The sequence below is a fragment of the Eucyclogobius newberryi genome, unplaced genomic scaffold (genome assembly GCF_026437365.1).
Source record: "Eucyclogobius newberryi isolate DKJ021-1_F unplaced genomic scaffold, fEucNew1.0.hap1 SCAF_15, whole genome shotgun sequence".
NCBI classification, from domain to species: Eukaryota; Metazoa; Chordata; class Actinopteri; order Gobiiformes; family Gobiidae; genus Eucyclogobius; species Eucyclogobius newberryi.
Genome location: NW_027315779.1, coordinates 33,733,849 through 33,759,217, shown reverse-complemented (window position 1 = coordinate 33,759,217; position 25,369 = coordinate 33,733,849). Strand labels below are relative to the sequence as shown.

General features: G+C 44.7%; 1 protein-coding gene across 1 annotated transcript in view; it reads left to right on the top strand.

The window, feature by feature from the left end:
- Nucleotides 1–25,369, top strand: part of arhgef12b (Rho guanine nucleotide exchange factor (GEF) 12b) — a 121,164-nt gene that overhangs the window by 41,747 nt on the left and 54,048 nt on the right. The window contains exons 11-18 of the mRNA XM_072445465.1: nucleotides 1,751–1,849; nucleotides 2,465–2,507; nucleotides 12,445–12,550; nucleotides 14,695–14,838; nucleotides 19,179–19,205; nucleotides 19,286–19,409; nucleotides 19,534–19,636; nucleotides 22,628–22,828. Coding sequence (XP_072301566.1) covers nucleotides 1,751–1,849; nucleotides 2,465–2,507; nucleotides 12,445–12,550; nucleotides 14,695–14,838; nucleotides 19,179–19,205; nucleotides 19,286–19,409; nucleotides 19,534–19,636; nucleotides 22,628–22,828 — 847 coding nt within the window. The remainder of the gene's footprint in view (nucleotides 1–1,750; nucleotides 1,850–2,464; nucleotides 2,508–12,444; nucleotides 12,551–14,694; nucleotides 14,839–19,178; nucleotides 19,206–19,285; nucleotides 19,410–19,533; nucleotides 19,637–22,627; nucleotides 22,829–25,369) is intronic.

Below are 25,369 nucleotides of genomic sequence, written 5' to 3'. Positions count from 1 at the left end.
ATACTTACTGCAATATACTGTAGTATAGTATTTATACTTACTGCAATATACTGTAGTATAGTATTTATACTTACTGCAATATACTGTAGTATAGTATTTATACTTACTGCAATATACTGTAGTATAGTATTTATACTTACTGCAATATACTGTAGTATAGTATTTATACTTACTGCAATATACTGTAGTATAGTATTTATACTTACTGCAATATACTGTAGTATAGTATTTATACTTACTGCAATATACTGTAGTATACTATTTATACTTACTGCAATATACTGTAGTATACTATTTATACTTACTGCAATATACTGTAGTATAGTATTTATACTTACTGCAATATACTGTAGTATAGTATTTATACTTACTGCAATATACTGTAGTATAGTATTTATACTTACTGCAATATACTAAACATCTACAATCTGAACAGTTTGAGCAGAATTAGTTCAGTTTTTAAAGAGCGTCCTGTTCGGAGTCTAAATGTCTCATTGCAGTAATATGATCTTCAGCCTCAGCCCTCAAATACTGAATACAAATACTCTGCATTAGTGTAGTTTAAAGTACTTTTAAAGCAGTGGTTCTCAAACACTATAATATATAAGTCCACAGAACATTCGGCTCCTCAGGTGAAATCAGGCAGTTTGATGCATTATGATTTTTTCATAAGATTGTTCTGGAAGGTTCCACAGTATGATAAAAACTCATCTATCTTTCATTTATTTAGTTAAAGGGGTTTTTATTGCCTCAAAAGTACTTGGTTACACGCTGTACTAAATAAAATAGATGCTGATCATGAAATGAATACGAAAATAAACCAATATTCAGCTGTTTACACAACAATCCTATTGAATCAAGCTCAGACATGATAAAGTAGGATATCATACAACTGAGTCCATGAAAAGACTCTCATTAGTCGTGTGCTTGTGGGCCGCTCTGCCTTCAACTCCTGGGCCAATTTCCACCCGTCGCTCCTGCTGCACGGCTCATTTTTGTATTTTTCATTCTAAGTGGATTAAATCACTTAAAAGTAATCGAACAGAAGGTACTTCTGTCATTTGACCCTTTAACAAAGAATGTCACAGTGCACATGTCTGATGTTGCTCACAGGGGTCGGGGGAGCCGCTCAGGGCCGCTCAGGGCCGCTCAGGGCCACTCAGGGCAGCTCAGGGCCGCTCAGGGCCGCTCAGGGCCACTCAGGGCAGCTCAGGGCCGCTCAGGGCCACTCAGGGCAGCTCAGGGCCGCTCAGGGCCGCTCAGGGCCGTTCAGGGAGTTGTGTGTTTGCTCAGACACATGAAGACACACAGAGAACATTGATCATCTCTTACAGAATCTTTATCCTTTGTTTTTGGGTGAAAAGGAGATTTTAAGGCAAATATCAGCAGCAGGGCGTGGCAGCAGGGCGTGGCAGCAGGGCGTGGCAGTGCAACTAGTCAATCTGTGAAATGAGATGAAGTTAATTTGGCAAAAGCTAAACTGATCTTTGGAACATGGAGCTGGAGCGTCCTCTCGAGTGCAGCTCAACGCTCCAAAGTCCTGAGGAAAGTCTTTCAAAAGAGCTTTGAATTCATTAAAATATATAAAATCATTCAATTAAAAAGTCTTTGAGTTCCACAAGCCTTTTCCCTGTTACTCTAAACTAAACATGGCAAATCTGGGATCTCAATCTCAATCTTAAAATAGCAGATCTGATGTTCAAGCGACATAATCGAGCTTCATTCAAACTGCACTTTTCATCATGTCCAGTTGTGTTTCCTGTTCTCTGACCTGCACAAACTGACCAGCGCCAAAGAGAGCCGCAGGTTCTTCATGGAGTTCCACTCGCTCTTTCTGGACAGAGCCGCTGTGAGTCAAGCATCTCATGAGCTTTGAACAATATCCATGATATGTATATTTATATATTACATTAACAACAGTTTCATTGATATTGTTGACCTTAACAACCTTTTATAGCATTTATATAAAACCACATAACAGTCACTTCGCTTAGTTAAAATACAGATCCAGTACCCAAATACTGGAGAATACTTTTGGAGTAAGATTATTTTTCGAGCAGATTTTTAGAATTGTTTAAAAAGAAATGAAAATGTTCAATGAAAACAACTGAATGGATTTCTGAGCAGTTATTCTTTATATATTCTTTATATATTCTTTATATATTCTTTATATATTCTTTATATATTCTTTATATATTCTTTATATATTCTTTATATATTCTTTATATATTCTTTATATATTCTTTATATATTTTTTATATATTCTTTATATATTTTTGTAGTAAAATAAACTCAAACTATGAATGTGCAGTAGAATAATCCCTCTCAGGCGTCTCAAAGTGTAAAGAAAAGTATTTTTACTTTTGAGACCTGTTTTAGACCTAGAAAGTATCCACTGTGAATTGTACTGGAGAAGTATAATCTTAACTGTACTTGTACTTTTGTACTTTTATGGTCGTTACAGAACCTGAAAGTCCCAGTTCCAGAAGCTGTTGCAGCTGAACTTGGTAAGATCAAGTTTATAATCACTTCATCTGTGAGAGTGACAACATCTTTATGACAAATATTGGTCGTTATTGTAGAAAAGGGAAATGGGAGGAGTTATATGAGCCTGGTCCTTTATGTTGTGAACAAGAAGAACCACACGTGTCCAGCTCCGGCTCGGACACAGCAGTGGATTATGGGAAACTTCTGATTGGATGACAAAGTCAGAGGACGTCAAAAGAGACGAGGCCGAGGAGGACGTCTCTGACCTGAAGGACACGTCTCTGACCTGAAGGACACGTCTCTGACCTGAAGGACACACGTCTCTGACCTGAAGGACACGTCTCTGACCTGAAGGACACACGTCTCTGACCTGAAGGACACGTCTCTGACCTGAAGGACACACGTCTCTGAACTGAAGGACACACGTCTCTGACCTGAAGGACACGTCTCTGACCTGAAGGACACACGTCTCTGACCTGAAGGACACACGTCTCTGAACTGAAGGACACACGTCTCTGACCTGAAGGACACGTCTCTGACCTGAAGGACACACGTCTCTGACCTGAAGGACACGTCTCTGACCTGAAGGACACACGTCTCTGACCTGAAGGACACGTCTCTGACCTGAAGGACACACGTCTCTGAACTGAAGGACACACGTCTCTGACCTGAAGGACACGTCTCTGACCTGAAGGACACGTCTCTGACCTGAAGGACACACGTCTCTGACCTGAAGGACACGTCTCTGACCTGAAGGACACGTCTCTGACCTGAAGGACACACGTCTCTGACCTGAAGGACACACGTCTCTGACCTGAAGGACACGTCTCTGACCTGAAGGACACACGTCTCTGACCTGAAGGACACGTCTCTGACCTGAAGGACACACGTCTCTGACCTGAAGGACACACGTCTCTGACCTGAAGGACACGTCTCTGACCTGAAGGACACGTCTCTGACCTGAAGGACACGTCTCTGACCTGAAGGACACACGTCTCTGACCTGAAGGACACGTCTCTGACCTGAAGGACACACGTCTCTGACCTGAAGGACACACGTCTCTGACCTGAAGGACACGTCTCTGACCTGAAGGACACGTCTCTGACCTGAAGGACACACGTCTCTGACCTGAAGGACACACGTCTCTGACCTGAAGGACACGTCTCTGACCTGAAGGACACACGTCTCTGACCTGAAGGACACGTCTCTGACCTGAAGGACACACGTCTCTGACCTGAAGGACACACGTCTCTGACCTGAAGGACACGTCTCTGACCTGAAGGACACGTCTCTGACCTGAAGGACACACGTCTCTGACCTGAAGGACACACGTCTCTGACCTGAAGGACACACGTCTCTGACCTGAAGGACACACGTCTCTGACCTGAAGGACACACGTCTCTGACCTGAAGGACACGTCTCTGACCTGAAGGACACACGTCTCTGACCTGAAGGACACACGTCTCTGACCTGAAGGACACACGTCTCTGACCTGAAGGACACACGTCTCTGACCTGAAGGACACGTCTCTACTTTACAAACCAAAGTGACAGAAGTGACAGACCAGGAGCGTGTTTTGACAGTCTGGACGAGCTGGAGAACAGAGAAGGTGGATGAACCAGTTCTGCTTCAGTGATAAACGTCATCCAGCTGCGTCCGGACGTGTCGCCGCCGGACAAGATCAACCAAGACCCAAGTGTTTTTCTTCAACGATCAGTCTGGATCAGTCTGTGAGCTCTTTGCTCTTCTATTGTGTTCTGTTGTTCCTGTGTTTGTGTGTTGTAAAACTACAAAAGTAGAGCTACTAGAATGATTTGAACATGTTTCATACAATACCATCCGCAAGGTTCTGAATAGCATCTTTTAATGTTAATGGAATACTGGGTCCAATTAAACGGTCAAAGATATTAAAGGTTGAATGGACGATTTTCGAACATTACAATTTAGAACATTAAAAAAATACTACATTTGGTTATAACAAACTCATAAACGGGTCCAGGAGGCGCTCTCACTTTCGATACTGAAGTTGTGGCTCTGATTGCAAACCACTCTGAGGGAACCCTCGTCTGAGGTGGAGAAACTCAATGTCTCAAGCTCACAAAGTACTGGTAAATCTATCAATAAAACATTTAGTAAATGAATACATAATGTAGGAATGATCGATATCTGAAGCGAGATGAATCCTAATGTCACCAATTTACAAATGTTTCCAACCCACATGAGATCTGTAGTAGAATAAACTACTTTTCATTTTCAACAACAAAGACAGGTCCAAAGTTACAGACCCTAAGTGCTCATGCTCCTGTTACATCACTGTAGATCTGGAACAGACACAAAAAACACACTTTGGAGATTTAATGTTAGTCTAATCCATGACACACACTTTGTACAAATGATGACAAAAGACATTGAGACCACAATGTGTCTCCGCCCAGTCTCTGGGATGCAGCTAAGGCAGTTTTGAGGGGCAGGGTAAATGCTGTCGCCTCGGCCAAAAAGAAACAAAGGCAGAAAAACGAAATGATTTACAGAACAAACTGAAGCTGTTGGAAGCTAAACATGCCTCAAACAACGACCTTCAAATGCTGTAGGAACTTAAAAAGACAAGAGGTGAGATTAATGACATGGCCTCACGGGGAAAAGTCTCCAAATGATTAGCTTAAAAAAACAGACGGAGAGAAGTATTTTTGAATTAAGAGAAAGGCAGAATAATTCAATCTTATCCAAACAAGGCCCAATATAAAGATCATTGGAATCCATCTGCAAAAAACCTTTCATCAAATTATCAGGAAACAAAAAAGAAGAAATACAATATTTTTGGACACTGTAAATTGAGCCGCCACTGACTCGAAACAAAAAACAAGGTGCGGAAATTCCTAGTGCAATCAATGAACTCAAAAAGAATAAATCTCCAGGAGCGACGGGTTCACCTCAGAGTGTATAAAACTATTTTGCTTTTGCCTACTTTTGAATGGGCATTTAAGAAAACCCAGAATCCATCATGTCCCTGATACTAGAAGACGGGAAGGACCAACTGGACTGTGCCTCATAGAGACTATTTCTATTCTGAATGTGGAATATTGTATAAACTCCTTAATTATGTCCAAAAGAACGGAACAAATCCTCCCAAACTGAATCCACAAAGACACAAGACGACATAAGACCATCTTTACACACAATGAGACACACAAGACGACATAAGACCATCTTTACACACAATGAGACACACACAAGACGACATAAGACCATCTTTACACACAATGAGACACACACAAGACGACATAAGACCATCTTTACACACAATGAGACACACAAGACGACATAAGACCATCTTTACACACAATGAGACACACAAGACGACATAAGACCATCTTTACACACAATGAGACACACACAAGACGACATAAGACCATCTTTACACACAATGAGACACACACAAGACGACATAAGACCATCTTTACACACAATGAGACACACACAAGAGGACATAAGACCATCTTTACACACAGAGACACACACAAGACGACATAAGACCATCTTTACACACAATGAGACACACACAAGACGACATAAGACCATCTTTACACACAATGAGACACACACAAGACGACATAAGACCATCTTTACACACAATGAGACACACACAAGAGGACATAAGACCATCTTTACACACAATGAGACACACACAAGACGACATAAGACCATCTTTACACACAATGAGACACACACAAGAGGACATAAGACCATCTTTACACACAATGAGACACACACAAGAGGACATAAGACCATCTTTACACACAATGAGACACACACAAGACGACATAAGACCATCTTTACACACAATGAGACACACACAAGAGGACATAAGACCATCTTTACACACAATGAGACACACACAAGACGACATAAGACCATCTTTACACACAATGAGACACACACAAGACGACATAAGACCATCTTTACACACAATGAGACACACACAAGACGACATAAGACCATCTTTACACACAATGAGACACACACAAGACGACATAAGACCATCTTTACACACAATGAGACACACAAGACGACATAAGACCATCTTTACACACAATGAGACACACAAGACGACATAAGACCATCTTTACACACAATGAGACACACAAGACGACATAAGACCATCTTTACACACAATGAGACACACACAAGACGACATAAGACCATCTTTACACACAATGAGACACACACAAGAGGACATAAGACCATCTTTACACACAATGAGACACACACAAGACGACATAAGACCATCTTTACACACAATGAGACACACACAAGACGACATAAGACCATCTTTACACACAATGAGACACACACAAGACGACATAAGACCATCTTTACACACAATGAGACACACAAGACGACATAAGACCATCTTTACACACAATGAGACACACAAGACGACATAAGACCATCTTTACACACAATGAGACACACAAGACGACATAAGACCATCTTTACACACAATGAGACACACACAAGACGACATAAGACCATCTTTACACACAATGAGACACACACAAGACGACATAAGACCATCTTTACACACAATGAGACACACACAAGACATAAGACCATCTTTACACACAATGAGACACACAAGACGACATAAGACCATCTTTACACACAATGAGACACACACAAGACGACATAAGACCATCTTTACACACAATGAGACACACACAAGACGACATAAGACCATCTTTACACACAATGAGACACACACAAGACGACATAAGACCATCTTTACACACAATGAGACACACACAAGACGACATAAGACCATCTTTACACACAATGAGACACACACAAGACATAAGACCATCTTTACACACAATGAGACACACAAGACGACATAAGACCATCTTTACACACAATGAGACACACACAAGACAACATAAGACCATCTTTACACACAATGAGACACACACAAGACAACATAAGACCATCTTTACACACAATGAGACACACACAAGAGGACATAAGACCATCTTTACACACAATGAGACACACAAGACGACATAAGACCATCTTTACACACAATGAGACACACACAAGACGACATAAGACCATCTTTACACACAATGAGACACACAAGACGACATAAGACCATCTTTACACACAATGAGACACACACAAGACGACATAAGACCATCTTTACACACAATGAGACACACACAAGAGGACATAAGACCATCTTTACACACAATGAGACACACACAAGACGACATAAGACCATCTTTACACACAATGAGACACACACAAGAGGACATAAGACCATCTTTACACACAATGAGACACACACAAGACGACATAAGACCATCTTTACACACAATGAGACACACACAAGACGACATAAGACCATCTTTACACACAATGAGACACACAAGACGACATAAGACCATCTTTACACACAATGAGACAAAAAAAACAACAACAAAACAAAGCCGTAATAATAAGTCTTGACGCAGAAAAAGCTTTTGATTCTGTAAATAAATAAATTGAATAAAAATGATTTAATAATAAAAACATTGGGGCTCTTTACGATGGTCCCACATCAATAAATAAAGTGAACGGTCTCTTGACAGACTCATCGACTTTGGAGAGAGGAGTGAGACAGGACTGTGCTTGGTCCCCTCTTTTGTTTGCGTTTTACTTGGAACCAATATATCTGGAAACACAATGAACATGCAAATAACTGACATTCTCTCTCACTAGCGCCCCCTCTGTCCTTTAGAAAGACTTTTCCATTCAAATGGCAAATGGAATCTCTTAAATATTCAGGTGTGGTCCTCCATTAAGTCTTAGAAAAAACTATACTCTTCTTTTCTCCACTATAAAGATATTGAAAAGAAGTATTCATGATTAAGTATGGGATCAGAGTCCAAAGTCAAAGGATTGGAACTATAAAAATGAATGTTTCTGTTCCAGACTCTTCTGATTTCCATCCCCAACCGGCTGTTTGATGAGTGGAATGAAACAAACTCACGATTTGTGTGGCAAGGCAAAAACTTTAAATCCGATTTAAAATTTGAGGTAAAAATAAATGGAAAAGAGAGATTCATTTTAATTTGACGGATGAAGATTGGGAAATGATATACACTTCTCAGTGAAGGACCACGGAATCACATGTTTGGAGGAAGGACATGTCACGTCAAAGTGCCCATTATTCACAGGGAAATGCAACTGTTGAAGAAACAGCGCCACCACTGTCACGTGTTCTGGGACTGTCCTAATTAAACATTGGACAGAAGTTTGTGATGCACTGCAGACTTTTTTGACATTGCCAACCCTCTCAATTTTAGGCCTCAAAACTCCTGCCATGGACACAATGAGTCCCTTTGAAACGTCCTCTTTTCGGCAGGAAAAAAGACACAAACATCATCAACGAGCAAATAGAAGATCTACTGGTAAAGAATATTGGGGCTCTCTATGACAGTCCAACTGCAAGAATCAACGGCTACTTGACCGACCCCTTAACTTTGGAAAGAGGGGTGAGGCAGGGTTGCGCGTGGTTCCCCCTTTTGTTTGCCCTGTACCTGGAACCACTGGCCCAGTATATCAGACAATCGGAAACAATCCATGGTGATACAATTTATGGAGTGGAACATAAAATCGCTTTCCTGACCAGCCGTTCCCAACACGTTTTGACAGACTTTACAAAACCTGAGGGTCTGGGATCCATCCCAGTCGCATTGTCCGTTCGTGTCTAAACAAACATGGAGGATTTCGAGGAAAGAATAAAAATAACACAGACTGAGAAACGTTGCCGACTTCTGCTGAGTCAACAAGCGACGCACTAAACTCTGTCAATCTGATATATTTTGTTCTGAATGTTCCGAAAATATTTGAGACGTCTTCCGCATTTGAGAGACGCGTGACACAAATTAGCGGCGGTGGTTGGAGCGGTAAATGCTGGAAAGTGCGTTTTTTTGACGCCCCCCAATGGTCTGAATCCAGACCGAGACGCATTCGAACAGAATCCGAATCTTGCTATATCTGACCAAGCCAGAGAAATCCCAACCTGAAGTCATGCACTTTTTGACAAAATTAGCCCAATGTCCGGATATAAACTGAACATACAAAAAACTTACTGGCGACCCCCCCCCACCCCACATTTAGAAAGACCGACCCATTCAAATGACAAACGGACTCCCTCAAGTGGTTCCTTCATAAAAACTTGACATTCATTTTGGAGAACTATATCCCCCTCTTTTCCTCCATAAATAATGACCTCGAACAATGGAACCTTATCCCGCACTTAAGCCAAAGAATTGAGGAGGAGGGGCTGAATGTTGGAGGAGGTGTGGTTGCAGGAGGAGGGGCTGAATGTTGGAGGAGGTGTGGTTGCAGGAGGAGGGGCTGAATGTTGGAGGAGGTGTGGTTGCAGGAGGAGGGGCTGAATGTTGGAGGAGGTGTGGTTGCAGGAGGAGGGGCTGAATGTTGGAGGAGGTGTGGTTGCAGGAGGAGGGGCTGAATGTTGGAGGAGGTGTGGTTGCAGGAGGAGGGGCTGAATGTTGGAGGAGGTGTGGTTGCAGGAGGAGGGGCTGAATGTTGGAGGAGGTGTGGTTGCAGGAGGAGGGGCTGAATGTTGGAGGAGGTGTGGTTGCAGGAGGAGGGGCTGAATGTTGGAGGAGGTGTGGTTGCAGGAGGAGGGGCTGAATGTTGGAGGAGGTGTGGTTGCAGGAGGAGGGGCTGAATGTTGGAGGAGGTGTGGTTGCAGGAGGAGGGGCTGAATGTTGGAGGAGGTGTGGTTGCAGGAGGAGGGGCTGAATGTTGGAGGAGGTGTGGTTGCAGGAGGAGGGGCTGAATGTTGGAGGAGGTGTGGTTGCAGGAGGAGGGGCTGAATGTTGGAGGAGGTGTGGTTGCAGGAGGAGGGGCTGAATGTTGGAGGAGGTGTGGTTGCAGGAGGAGGGGCTGAATGTTGGAGGAGGTGTGGTTGCAGGAGGAGGGGCTGAATGTTGGAGGAGGTGTGGTTGCAGGAGGAGGGGCTGAATGTTGGAGGAGGTGTGGTGGCAGGAGGAGGGGCTGAATGTTGGAGGAGGTGTGGTTGCAGGAGGAGGGGCTGAATGTTGGAGGAGGTGTGGTTGCAGGAGGAGGGGCTGAATGTTGGAGGAGGTGTGGTTGCAGGAGGAGGGGCTGAATGTTGGAGGAGGTGTGGTTGCAGGAGGAGGGGCTGAATGTTGGAGGAGGTGTGGTTGCAGGAGGAGGGGCTGAATGTTGGAGGAGGTGTGGTTGCAGGAGGAGGGGCTGAATGTTGGAGGAGGTGTGGTTGCAGGAGGAGGGGCTGAATGTTGGAGGAGGTGTGGTTGCAGGAGGAGGGGCTGAATGTTGGAGGAGGTGTGGTTGCAGGAGGAGGGGCTGAATGTTGGAGGAGGTGTGGTTGCAGGAGGAGGGGCTGAATGTTGGAGGAGGTGTGGTTGCAGGAGGAGGGGCTGAATGTTGGAGGAGGTGTGGTTGCAGGAGGAGGGGCTGAATGTTGGAGGAGGTGTGGTTGCAGGAGGAGGGGCTGAATGTTGGAGGAGGTGTGGTTGCAGGAGGAGGGGCTGAATGTTGGAGGAGGTGTGGTTGCAGGAGGCCCATCATTATCATGTATTTAGGGACTGTCCTGTTGTACAGACACTACGATCCCGTCAGACTTTAGATCCATGTATTTGGGTCTCAGAACTCCTGCCATGGACTTTGGGAATGGATATCTCTGGAGGACACTTTTGGCGGCCGGGAAAAAGGCCATCACAAAAAATGGATGAGACATACTGCACCAACAAAAAAGGACTGGACCGACATCTTACTGGACGTACGGAAAATGGAAAAAAATCACTTGGAAATTGAGAAATTGGACATAAACAGGACTAAATGGGACTCACATTATGGATCAGGTGCTTTAACCTTGTATTTTATTTTCATCTGGATGCATTTGTTTCATCTCAAACAATACACACTTAGTATTTTCTCTGGTTCCGCCCACTCCGCCCTTTTTTTCCATTTTTGTCCTTTCTTCTCTTTTTTCTCTCCTTCTTGATGCCGTTGCTGTTGGTGATAATGTTACTGTACTTTATCTTTATTTACACAAGTTATTTACATCAGACAATACATATTATTTACATATTTGATTGAGTTGGATTAAATGGGACTTGTATTTAGGACAGTTTGTTACTTAATTTTATTCATGTTTTATCATGTTTATTTATATTTACTTTTTTTTTGTATTGTTTTTGATTGTTTTTATTCTTGTCTTTCTCTCAAGTCATGTTCTTGTGTTCTTTGTTTAAATAAAACATTTGTTTCTGAAAATGTGAAAATGAATGAAAAATGTTCCCCAACAGAGTCAGTGTTGTTCTGTCTGACTGAAAGAACCTGCCCCAGTCCCAGTTCCAGTCCCAGTTCCTACTGGTTCCTACTGGTTCCTACAGTTTTGATAAACACAATCTAAACACTGCTTTTATAGTGAGTTTGAACATGTTGCCTTAGAAAGTCACAAGCATGTTTTAATATGTATGTGTTGCTTTTTGTCAGTTTTTATGTTTGTGGATAGTTGTTTGTCATTGTGTATAGTATGAATGCAGACGGCGTTGTGTGTGTGTGTGTGTGTGTGTCTGTGTGTGTGTGTGTGTCTGTGTGTGTGTGTGTGTCTGTCTGTGTGTGTGTGTGTGTGTATGTGTGTTTATGTGCGTGTATGTGTGTTTATGTGTGTGTGTGTGTGTGTGTCTGTGTGTGTGTGTGTGTGTCTGTCTGTGTGTGTGTGTTTGTGTGTGTGTCTGTGTGTGTGTGTGTGTGTCTGTGTGTGTGTGTGTGTCTGTCTTTGTGTGTGTGTTTGTGTGTGTGTGTGTCTGTGTGTGTGTGTGTCTGTGTGTGTGTGTGTTGTGTGCAGACAGTACAGTATGAATGCTGACGGGTTGTGTGTGTGTGTGTTGTGTGCAGACAGAAGGCGTGTGGAGCTTCTCCCTGAGGACGTGTGTAAACATTACACTCAGCTCGTACAGGAGTCTCTGCTCACTGACCTGCTCCGACAGCTCGACGACTTCAGGTCTGCACCAAACATCACATTTAACATCACTACATCACAACAGCTCTTAAGCCTTAGCATTTCCTTAGGTCATTTTTTACCCCAAAAGAACAGGGAAAAGATATTTTCTTAAATAATTGGAAGCTGCAGTAACAACTGGTGTGTCCTGTTGCCACAGTAACAGATGAACAAACCCTCCAGCTCAGCTCACGTTAGAAAAAATGACCCTAAAACCACCAAGACACTTAGAGCTGACTCACTTTGCACCTGTAACTGACAAAACTGTCCATGAGATCATAACCAGTCTGAGTTCATCTACATGCTGCCTCCATGTGTGAACCTCCAGATTTATAAAGTCTGTGCTGAACAGTTTGTTAGCACCATTCACTCACATAGTTAACATGTCGCTTCAATCTGGAACATTCCCAATGTCTTTGAAAACTGCGGTCATAAAGGCTCTCCTAAAGAAGAGCAGGGGTCAGGGGGAGGGGTCAGGGTGAGTGGTCATAAAGTCTCTCCTAAAGAAGAGCAGTCTTGATGCTGCAGTCCTGAGTCATGACCGGCCCATCTCTAATCTGACATTTTGGGGCAAAGTCCTTGAAAAGGTTGTTTACAACAGTCACAGATTTCCTCTTAATAAACAACTCATTAGATGTTTTTCAGTCAGGTATTAGACCTCATCACACTGAGACTGCTGTTGTCATGGTGACAAATGACATCTGCCTGAACACTGACACGGGCAAAGCCTCAGTCTTAATTCTGTTAGATCTGAGTGCTGCTTTTGACACTGTCGATCATGGGATCCTCTTACAGAGACTAGAGGACTGGGTGGGCATCACTGGCCCCGCCCTAAACTGGTTAAGGTCCTATCTGGAAGACAAGAAGTACTTTGTGTCTCAGACCACATGACCCTGACCTGTGGAGTGCCCCAAGGGTCAGTCCTGGGTCCCCTTCTGTTCAGCCTCTACATGCTGCCGTTAGGTCAGCTGATACGCAGTGAAAATGTGTCCTATCACAATGATGCAGACGAGTCAGATCTATGTTTCACTGTCACAGGTGAATATGGACCAGTGGATTCACTGTCACTGCATCCAACAGATCAGTGTGTGGACCGGCCTCCTGCTGGTGCCAGAGGGCCTCCTGCTGGTGCCAGAGTCAGGACTAAACATGGACCGGCCTCCTGCTGGTGCCATAGTCAGGACTAAACATGGACCGGCCTCCTGCTGGTGCCAGAGTCAGGACTAAACATGGACCGGCCTCCTTGCTGGTGCCAGAGTCAGGACTAAACATGGACCGGCCTCCTGCTGGTGCCAGAGTCAGGACTAAACATGGACCGGCCTCCTGCTGGTGCCAGAGTCAGGACTAAACATGGATAATCCGTGTTTCAGTTTGATGCAGCTAAAATCTGGAACATTCTTCCTGAAGATGTGAGACAGGTTCTACTCTGACAATGTTCAAATCTAATATAAAAACAGTTTTGTTTAGCTGTGCATTTTTTTTCTGTTGTGTGAAGCACTTTGAATTGCCTTTTTAAAAATTGTGCTCCACAAATAAACGTGCCTTGCCTTGTTAGGATGCTTTTTTAATCATTGTGATTTTATTCATATTTTTCATATTGTATGCTGAATTTGTTGTATACTTAAAGGCGGTATGGACGATTTTTCGGCGATTTGAGAACGCAGGCGGAAATGCACATGCCACTCCCCGGTGTGGACTGATACAACACACACGTGCGTTTGTTTATTAGCGCAACGGAGCGCATCGCATCGCTCGTCTCCCGTAGATTTCTGTCCACTTCTGCGTCAGCTCGAAATGTCTTTCTCCGTCTTCATTTTGCCCCGTACACTGAGGGAACTATATTATGATAGATCCATGCGCTTAGGCACGCGGAAACGTGGGGACGAACCTGACGCGGCTGCAGGTGAGCGGTAGGTGCGTTTTATGATTGATACGTGGCAGGACAAATGATTTATCCACGCCACGAGGAAATATGATAAAAAATTCGCTGAAAAAAATCGTCCATACCACCTTTAAGATCACACAATTCAGACTGATCTCTAAAGGTTTGGGGCTACACTTCAGGTGGCTTGTGAGACTAAATAAATGATTTGAAAACCTTCAGGACCTTTACGTTGTCCAGACTAAACACAGATGTGTGTGTCCAGGCATAAGCGCGATATGGGTCTGACCCTGGCAGAGGACGAGCTCTCCAAACTGGACCAGGACCAGGACCAGAGCAGAGAGCAGCAGAACCTGGAGAAGGAGTGCGTCTGTGCTGAGGGAATCCTCTCCAAGATCGACGACGTTCTGTAAGACACACTTTTACAACACGAGCACCATCTAAAGAATAAAGTCTAAAGAATAAGATGTACTACAGTAGGTGGCGGTAATGTAACTGTGAGATCACGAGTATGGGAAGTGTGATGTAGGAGCAAAACTGAAGCGCTGTAACTGTGGGGAAGAACATAGCTCTGCCTACGGGGGATGCAGGTTTAGCAAAAGAGCTGCTGAGGTGCATAAAATAAAGGTCTCTCAAGGTATATCCTATGCAGATGCAGTCAAGAAAGTGTCAAGTAACGAGGTTAAAGTAAATACAGAGAGAGGAGCCAGCGCTGCTCCCAAGAAGTGTGCAGGTTCCAGAATTAATGAGAATACCCTGGTTGTGGATAGAGAGGATTTTGTACTCTTTATGGTGGATGTTGTAAACTGCTGCTCAGACTCAAAGCAGAACTGAAAGGATCAGGATCATTGCTAAAGCTGCAGGGAGATTCCTTGGAACAAAATTGCTTGATTGGGCAGATATAGAAAACAGGCTAAAGGCGCTAAATGGGAGTCGGAGTGATGGGGGTCTGCTTGTGGGGAGTCAGAGTGATCAGAGTGAAGAAATAGAGGTGGGGGTGGTCTCCTGTCCACGCCCAGTCTCGTAGAAGCACGGCTGCCAAGCAACGACATCAGTGGAAATATCAAAGCCTAAAGAATGAAGCCTAAAGAATAAAGCTGTACGATGAAGCACCGAACGTCAAAGAAGGAGAGGAAGATGAAGAAGAGTCTCCCTGGAATAAAGCCGGTCGGACTCTAAAGGAAACAACAACAAAGACATCTCATGACCTCATGGGCTTTGTGACCCCAAAGCAATGGAAGAAAAGCTTTTAAGGACTACGACAAAGTCTGAGGAATAAAGTCTGGCGGTAATGCAACACTTGGTGGGCTTTGTAAAACAACAAAGACGTCCCATGATCTCATGGGCTTTGTACTTCCAAAGCACCGAACGTCAAAGAGGGCGAGGAAGGTGAAGAAGAGTCTCCCTGGAATAAAGCCGGTTGGTCTCTGACACAACAACTATTCTAGTCACAAAAACACATCATGACCTCATGGGCTTTGTACGCCAAAGCAATGGGAGGAGTACTTTTACGGACTACGACAGAGTCTGAGGACTACGAAACGTCTGAGGATTAAAGTCTGGCGGTAATGCAACACTCGGATGCCAACCGCCATAAAACAACAACAACAACAACAACAACTTGGATGCCAACCGCCATAAAACAACAACAACAACAACAACAACAACACTCAGATGCCAACCGCCATAAAACAACAACAACAACAACTCAGTGCGTTACATGTAAACAAAAAAAATGTTTTTTATACATTTCGGTTTGGAGGTCTTGGACAAGCTCTGTCCTTGTCACATGCAGACGAGAAAGTCAAATTCCTGACAAGAACGTGTCGTCCTCCTAACACTAGGTGGCGATATGCGTCGTCTCAGGGGACTGATATTCCATTCCGGTTGACCTTTTGCGTCTCATATAAACAAATCTCATCCGACAGACTGAGTGTTTTCGAACAGCAAGATGGACAATCACAGCCTTGTTCATCTCGTATGTAATGTCCTCGTTAGTTTTTGTGCAGATGAAGTGCACGCTAACTAGGGCTGTGTTCAAAATATCGATACGGCGATATATCGTCACGGGCTCCGATACGGAGTCGCCGCATCGATACTTTTCAATAACGTTAATTTATTACAAATTGTCCGGGCGGCCGTTTTGAAGCTCCCTCCTGTAGAGGGCGGTAAACAGCGCGGAACTACTGAGACGCACACCGTGCAGCAGCTGTACACAGGCTTTTGGCTCCAAACGTCGCTACTGTTACACGCCTCCCTTTTCCATTCTATTTGATTTCCTTTTTCATTGATTTCATTCCTTTCACCCCTTTATTTTATACAAATTCAACGCAGCCCCGGAGCTAACTTAGCCCCGAGACGGCCATTTTAGCCCCGGAGCTAACACAGCCCCGAGGCCACAACAGCCGAACCGGAGGCACAAAACCAGACACAAACCTGACACCAACATCACACACATCTCCCCTACTCTACACTACATAAACCCAATGGTTAAACAATACAACTATCCAACAGGGCCCCACTGAGCGCCTGTTAGCTTAGCGTTAGCCGCGGCCACTTCCGCGCTAGCGCTACTTAGCTTATTGCCGAGCCCGACTCGAAGAAACGTGATTTTAAGACCAAAACAACAACAAAAAGACACAAACAGATGGTCAACAGACTCCCACACATCACAGACCTGACACACCAGATAAACCACGTCCATTTACTCCTTATGGACCCACGAAGGACCCGCCCGCCCCCCGCGACAGGGGAGTGACCTGCCCGCCCCCCGCGACAGGGGAGTAGGGCAAGGCCAACCAGACCCCACAGGTGAACTACTTCCAGGAGCATCCCAGTCCAGCTGAGGCCAGCGCATTGCCGGTCCCCACTAGGGGATGGGCCCCTACGTTTTCACTATTGGAAGGCTAATTAAGATAGCCATGTTTACATTCGTTCAAGTTACTGCTATTATTTATTTTGTTCTGACCTTGCCAATTGTTTGGCAACTTTACTTGAATGTGTTCTTTGCATAAGCTTTGTGGATAAACATGAAAATTCATGCATTTTCTTATTCGGAATAAAAAAAATGCCCATTTGGTAAACTTTAAGACCCTTTTTTCAAAAAAGTATCGGGATACGTATCGTAATGAGGGAATTGTATCGGGACATACAAGTATCGGGATACGTATCGTATCACGAGGGTCAATACCCAGCCCTAACGCTAACCCTGGTGATCATGGTGTTTTTGAGACGCCGTGTACTACCAAAATAGCATGTCTTCGTTGGTGAGCTTGATGTCGTCGCCACATTCTGGTTCTTGTTGGATGCGGGTTCGGAGCACAGACTGAGGGTCGTGATGAAGGAGTTTTCCGACACTGAATGGAAAGAGAATGTCCGAATGACAAGCAGGTCATTCCATAAACTTTGCGGACTGATGGAAGGTGTTGAATGCCCCACACTTGGATCATTGAATGCTTGGAGTTGTACGAAATCAATGGGGCTCTAAGAGCCTTCATAGGGAATGTGATGAGGTTGTGGAAAACCACCCTTGAGGAGTGAGCGTGTGGCCGCTGCAGTGGACCGGAGCGAGCGTGGCGGTCATTGGCGTATCTGCAGCAGTGGATCGGCGTGAGTGTGGCTGTTTTTGCCGTGGGCTGCGAGGCTGCTGTCGGGGATCGGAGCGGGCGAGGCTGTGAGCTTGGATTGGAGAAGCATGGCCTAGCATGGGTCGGAGTAACGTTGATGATAAATGAGATGAGGGGTGAAAGAGAGAAAATGAGCAGCGCTGGCAGGGAATATGGCAGAAGCCTGAAGGCGATGTGAGCCTGTGTGAGAAGCAAGAGACAATGTCAGTGTCATCCAGTGGTAAGAAGCCCACATGTTTGACAAGAAAAATGGCTACTTTCAACCTGATCTGGAGTGACTCTGTTGCGTTCTCAAAACTGTCTAAAGACCAGACTGTATCTATGAACAAACTCGGTGCAAATCCTAAACGATATAAATATAATTTAATGTAACCTAAAATACAGCTTACAAACTGATTTTTACCACTTTCAGAGACTAAAGTAAATGAAAAATAGACAGGAGCTGATTCCATAACACAGGAGCTTGATAGCTTAAGCGCTTTTAGAGACTCTTGGGACCACCAGAAGGCTCTACCTCCTACTGTGCTTTTAGAGACAGGAAATGCTCTTTTTACATTTTCTCCTTTGTATGTGTTCAAAATCTGAAGCACAAATGTTGAAATACGTTTATTTGCGGTTCTTTCATCCAGATGTGGTGGAAAAGGTTTCAAAGATTTCATTTGGAGAAATCAAGACATTTCCACCATCATCATGAAGTTAATTATTTCAATCTGATGTTGGGCGATATGACATGCAATCTTTTTGCTAAATACATGTTTTCATCACTGTAAACATTGTATATTTTTATACATAATTTTAATCATAGTGTTATTGGTTCATTTTCTGGCAAAAACACACATTTTATACAATAATCTTGTATGGACTCCACTCTCCCGCCTCTTTCACTGAGACTTGAAATACTGTATATCGTCCATAGATGTTCCCGGCCCAGTGTGGAGAGGCCGAGTAAATACGGGAATAGAATCTACCCTTCCCTGTTTGAATTCTGAATCATAATCCTACCAGAAATATTCTACCAGGACTCTTAACTGCTCTTCATCTCAAGTTTATACAATCTTGAATATTTTGAATGTTAAAAATAAAATGATGAATAGAAGATGATGTAAAAGTGTTTCTCTTACAGGATGGCGCCCTCAGAGGAGGACAAGTGGTAAGACATGCTCCGACTGAAGCATTACATTTGGAGCTACACTTGGCTGCTGTGCTATAGTGCTCCTCTGTGTTCCTCAGCACGATGATGCAGTATGTGATCCAGACGTACATGAAGCACCTGGGAGTGAAGGTGAAGGAGACACGAGGCCTGGAGCAGAAAAGAGCACGGATCAACTTCCTCCCAAAGATCCCTGCTAAGAAGGTACTCCCGTTCATCCGTGGACTTTCATCCTAGAGCCTGCTGGTGGTGACGAGGAGACCATTTTCAGGATGAAGGAACAAGTGGGCCAATTTCCACTCCAATTGTATTTGTTTGTAATTTCCAGAAAACCATGAAAGCAGAGAAGGAGGGAGAGGAGAAGGTGAAGAAGCGCTTCCACAACATCCTGCCCACACCTCGACGTCTCGGCCGGGTGGAGTCTACCTCAGGTCTGATTCTCCTACTTTAAGTACAAAGAAACAGTGGGCCAAAGCCTCTTGGGTGCTTTTCATAGATCTCCACTGATGGAGGAGCATATGCATGTTTTTGGTCTTTTTTGAGTTGAAAAAAGCTATTGACACGTATGAGGACTGTAATTAACAGCTCGTATGTGTATTTGATCAAACTTAGACAGTAAATCTTTCTGAAAATAAACACGTGGCTGAGTCGCTTTGATACAGATGATTGTCGACTCGCACTCACTTTGATATGATTATTATTTTTCTCTGATATGAAGACAATCTACAGCTGCTGCCTTTAGGCTTTGCTGTGGGCAGAGGTGATGTGGGAGGGACTTCAACTCCTGAGCCATCAAGGAGCTCAGGAATAAATTATGAAATTTCCCCATGTGGGACAATAAAGGAATATCTTATCTTATAATCTTCTCCATAAAGCTTTCTGTCTCCTTTCCTTCTTCTCCTCCGTCTACGCCCACAAGCCTCAAGTTAGGACGACGTGATCTGGACTCCAAATACAGAATATTTTTTTCATATTATTGTTCTCTGACTCCAGCGTGGTCACTCTAGCCCAGAGCGCCTCCATCTGGGCCCTTACTGTCTGCAGATCGTCCAAGTTGTCAGAAATATGCTACTCAACTTCATCCATGTGTGCTCCGGATACTCCTGCTGCCTTCAGCTCAGCAGATACTGCAGCAGATACTGCAGCAGATACTGCCAGGGCAATGGCCACTATCTTTTCCGCTCTAATAAATTCCATATCACGCTGCATTATGTGTCTTATTTCACACATCATGAGCAATAACTGATGATTTGTCATATTCTTTCCCCTTTCTGATGCTAAGAAGTCGTGAGAATCTTTATCTGGGCCGGCTGGACCCCGTCCGCCTCGAGCTCGCTAGCCATGTTAGCCTTGTTTGCCTCGTTAGCTTGTAATGTGGGCTGTTTTCCAATGGGGCCGTGGGAACGGTCAGCATTGTTTGCTTTAGTCCCGTAGTGTTACCAAACCTGTGCCGTCCATGTTTATTCAGCTATTGTTTTTCCTCTTTGGGATTGGGTCAAACGATGGTTGCGTCAAATCACTACCATACTGGAAGTCCTGCAATCCCGCACTTCAAATCGAAATATTATTATCATTTGAATGAGGAAAGGCCACCCCACTGCCCCCTCACCAGTGAACATCCAGGGACGGGACATTGAGAGAGTGACTCATACAAGTACCTGAGTGTTCATCTGAACCACAAACTGGACTCATAACACAGACTGTACAGGAAGAGCCAGAGTCTGCTCTACCTCCTGAGGAGACTCAGGTCTTTTGGAGTGACAGGGCCACTCCTGACAGGGCCACTCCTGACAGGGCCACTCCTGAAGACCTTCTATGACTATGTTGCATCAGCCCTCCTGTAGGTGTGGCCTGCTGGAGCAGCAGCATCACAGAGAGGGAGAGGAAGAGGCTGGACAGAGTCATCAAGAAGTCCAGCTCCGTCCTGGGCTGTGCTCTGGACTCGGTGCAGGAGGTGGGGGACAGAAGGGTCCTGGCTAGATTCACATCTATGCTGGACCATGAGTGTCGCCCCCTGCAGGACACTCTGTCCCCTGCAGGATACTCTGTCCACTCTGGAGAGCAGCTTCAGTGACAGACTGATCCACCCTCGCTGTGTGAAGGAAAGGTTTCGCAGGTCTTTCCTTCTGCTGCTGTCAGACTTTATAACAAACACTGTTAGTCCTGAACACTCGCAATACTGACCTAACCATATGCAATTCCCTCATATGTGCAATTACTGTGAAATTCATGTGCAATCTGTGTGCCGTCGTGACACATATTCATGTGCAATTACTGTCGTGATCACATGACATGGTATTTATTTATTTATTTATTCATTTTATCTTTATTATTTTTCCCCTACGTCCCTTGTTGTGAAATGGGAGGTTTTGTCTATGGGAGGTTTTGTTTATTGGAGATGTTCTACTGAAAGTGTTTTTCAGACTTCCTATAAGTGATCTGTTCTTCTGTATCTACATCTGTATCTTCCTGCGTTGCAACAATGAAATTTCCCCATGTGGGACAATAAAGGAATATCTTATCTTATCTTATATACATACATATATACAGTCTAGAGAGCGATCCACTCGTTGATTGGTTCTGTCAAAATCTCAGGTGTATTATTGGTTCAAAAGTACAGCATTGTATATTTTTAGTTAATAAGGGGTTTCATGACGAATTAATACAATTACAAATTTATTTTAGGCTGATTTTACGAAGGAATTTATTTTGAGTTTTTCTACATTTAAAGGAATAATATAGGCTTTTTCACTGCTTTGAGAACTCAAGCGTCTTGTAAGTGTCTTCTTTTTTTTTTTTAAACGTGCATGCTTACCCTCACCCCCCCCTCCGGTTCTTTCCATGAGGCCGCCTCCCATCAAACCTGGTGCAGAAGCACCAACAGTCTCGCTGCTACACGTGTGTTTGTTTATTACCACGATGGAGCGCATCATCTCTCGTCTGCAGATTTATGTCTCTTCTGAGTCTTTCTCTGTGTCATGTTTGTCCTGTAACTGAAGGAACTCACTAAACACACACATATCAACCACACATGTGTAACCAGGGAAACCTGCTGCTATGGCAACGAGGCTGCAGGTGTGCAGTAGCACGCAGGGAAGGATTGACATGTGGGAGAACTACACAGCTGTCCACGCCACAAGGAAATGAGAGTCTGATGAATTGCCAAAAATCCTCTATTATTCCTTTAAGCTTGTTAACTCCTGATGAGGAAGAGTTCTGTGGAGTTAAGAGATCTTTAGGTTTAAATTACTGACATAAAAGGCTCTAAATATAAAACATGAACATAATTATTATTTAGATAATTAGTGACATTCAAAATAAAACTTTGCAAACTCTTGAACATTCTATGTCATCATTACCATATGATGGTGTAAATAATGTTTTTAATAAATACAAAATTGTTCCGTCTTTGTGTTGTTCAGGAGGAAAGGCGGAGCTTGCCAAGCAGAGGTCTCCTAAGCTGCTCCCTCAGCCCAGCTTCAGCATCCCTGAGCAGGCAGACCCCTCCAGCAGCTCCGCCCTGTGCCCCAGTGTGCACCCAGTGTCACCCAGCGGGACACCTCCATCTCAGAGTGCTACAGCCGGGCTCACACCAGACTCCAGCGGCCACGAGTCCGACTGTTGTAAGAACAACCGCTTATACGCCAACATCCTTACATTTATATACATTTAAGGGGACAATGCAGGGGAAAAGGGATTCCTTTTAAACCTTGTTGTGTAGTATACTGACTATAAAAAATGTCTTTAAAGTTTTCAGGTGTATAATAATTGCCAAATTGCATGGGTTTCTGGGACGTAAAGGAATATTAATAAGAGCCAAGTGCACTTTACTATATTGTAGGGATGGGCTAATTAAAAAAACAAAAACTTTTTTTGGAACATCCATCTTCTTCCACTTATCCGGGGCCGGGTCGTGAGGGCAGCAGTCTAAGCCACCCGCATCACTGCAGCTGCTGCACCGATCCAACTGTCGATCTCACGCTCCATCCTTCCCTCACTCGTGAACAAGACCCCGAGATACTTGAACTCCTCCAATTGGGGCAAGGACCCCTCACCCACCTGAAGACAAGACACCTTTCCCCGGTCGAGAACCATGGCCTTGGATTTGGAGGTGCTGATTCTCATCCCAGACGCTTCACACTCGGCTCAAACCGTCCCAGTGCAGCTGCAGGTCCGGGTTTGATGGAGCCATCAGGACAACATCGTCTGCAAACAGCAGAGATGAGATCCTGTGGTCCCCAAACCGGACACCCTCTGGCCCCTGACCACACCCTCTGACCCCTGACCACACCCTCCAACCCCTGACTGTGCCTAGAAATTCGGTCCATAAAGACTATGAACAGAACCGGTGACAAAGCACAGCCCTGAGGAGCCCCTCATGCACTGGGAACAGGTCTGACTCACTGCAGTGAACACAGCTCCTGCTCCGGTCAGACAGGGACCGGACAGCCCTGAGCAGAGGGCCCCGGACCCCGTACTCCCGGAGCACCCCCCAAAGGACACCCCGAGGGACACGGTCGAAAGCCTTCTCCAGATCCACAAAGCACATGTGGACTGGTTGGGCAAACTCCCATGACTTTGAACAATTACGGTGTTAATGGAAGTCACCGTTGAGAGACGGCTGCTCTATAATACAAGTAATAACATTATAATATCTCAGCCACTAATAAGGTATTTGCCCATGAACTTCTTTTTGTCTATTACAGCTTTTGACTTTTGACTTTAGCAAATCATCTTTAGGCCTAACTGTTATCTCAATCAGAATCAGAAAACTGTTAATGCATTTGTTAGTGAACATAATTCACAAATCAGGAACTTGCTTCAGCGATAAGGTGCAACATGTTACAATGTATAATAATACAAGTAAAAAAGTATAGACTATGTCTTAATAATATAAAAGATAAGGGCGCGCAAACTAAAATATGTGTAAAATAAAAGTTAAATACAATATTTTTACTACGAGATCAGAACAATAGTGCAAGTGCAGGTCTTAAGTGTTCATGAGTCCAACGGCAGAGGGAAAGAAACTGTTAGCGGAAAGTTCTAGTCCGGATGGACCGTAGCCTCCTGCCTGAGGGGAGTGGATCAAATAGTCCATGTCTAGGGTGAGAAGGGTCGGCTGTGATCCGACCCTTCTCCGAGCTGCTACAGGAAGTTCATCCTCTGCTGGTTCTTCTTGATGAGGAGCTGATGGTGGCTCCTCCCACTTGAGGTCCTGGTGATGGTGGCTCCTCCCACTTGAGGTCCTGGTGATGGTGGCTCCTCCCACTTGAGGTCCTGGTGATGGTGGAGCAGAGGAGGTGGAGGAGTCCACAGTGGAGATGGGGGAGTCTGAGATGGTGAGGGGGGGTGACTTTCCTGAAGTCCACGATCATCTCCACTGTCTTCTGGACGTTGAACTCCAGGTTGTTACCGCTGCACCAGGACACCAGCCGCTCCGATGAGGGTGGTGTCGTCATGGTGATGAGGGTGGTGTTGTCCACAAACTTGATCAGTTTTACGGAGTCGTGGCTGGAGGTGCAGCATTTTGTGTACAGGGAGAAGAGCAGGGGAGAAAGTACACAGCCCTGTGGAGCTCCTGTGCTGATAGTCCGAGTGTCTGAGACATTCTTCCCCAGCTGCACGCACTCCCTCTGATCCGCCAGGAAGTCAGTGATCCACCTGCAGCTGTTTGTGAACCGCAGGGGGGAGGTGAAGGACTTGAAGTTGGGAAGGACCAGGCGCTCAAATGACTTCATGACTACAGACGTGCAATTTTTCACATTGTCATTGATCAATAAGATTCCCTGCCAACCACTGACTGTCACAGCAGCACAGGTGAGGAGAGAGCTGAAGAGGATTAAAGTGAGGAAGGCAGCAGGACCTGATGGCATCAGCTCCAGGCTCCTTAAGTCTGAAGCTGAGGGTGGTACCACAGGTCTGAAGACCTCCTGTCTGGTACCTGTGCCCAAGACACCGCGCGCCAAAGACCTCAACAGCTTCAGGCCGGTGGCTCTCACGTCCCACCTGATGAAGACACTGGAGCGGCTGGTCCTGGACCACCTCCGCTCAGCCATGGACCCGCTGCAGTTTGCATATCGGCGTGGAGGACGCCGTCATCTCCCTGCTGCACCGCTCTCTCTCTCACCTGGAAAAGCCTGGCAGCTCTGTGAGGATCCTGTTCT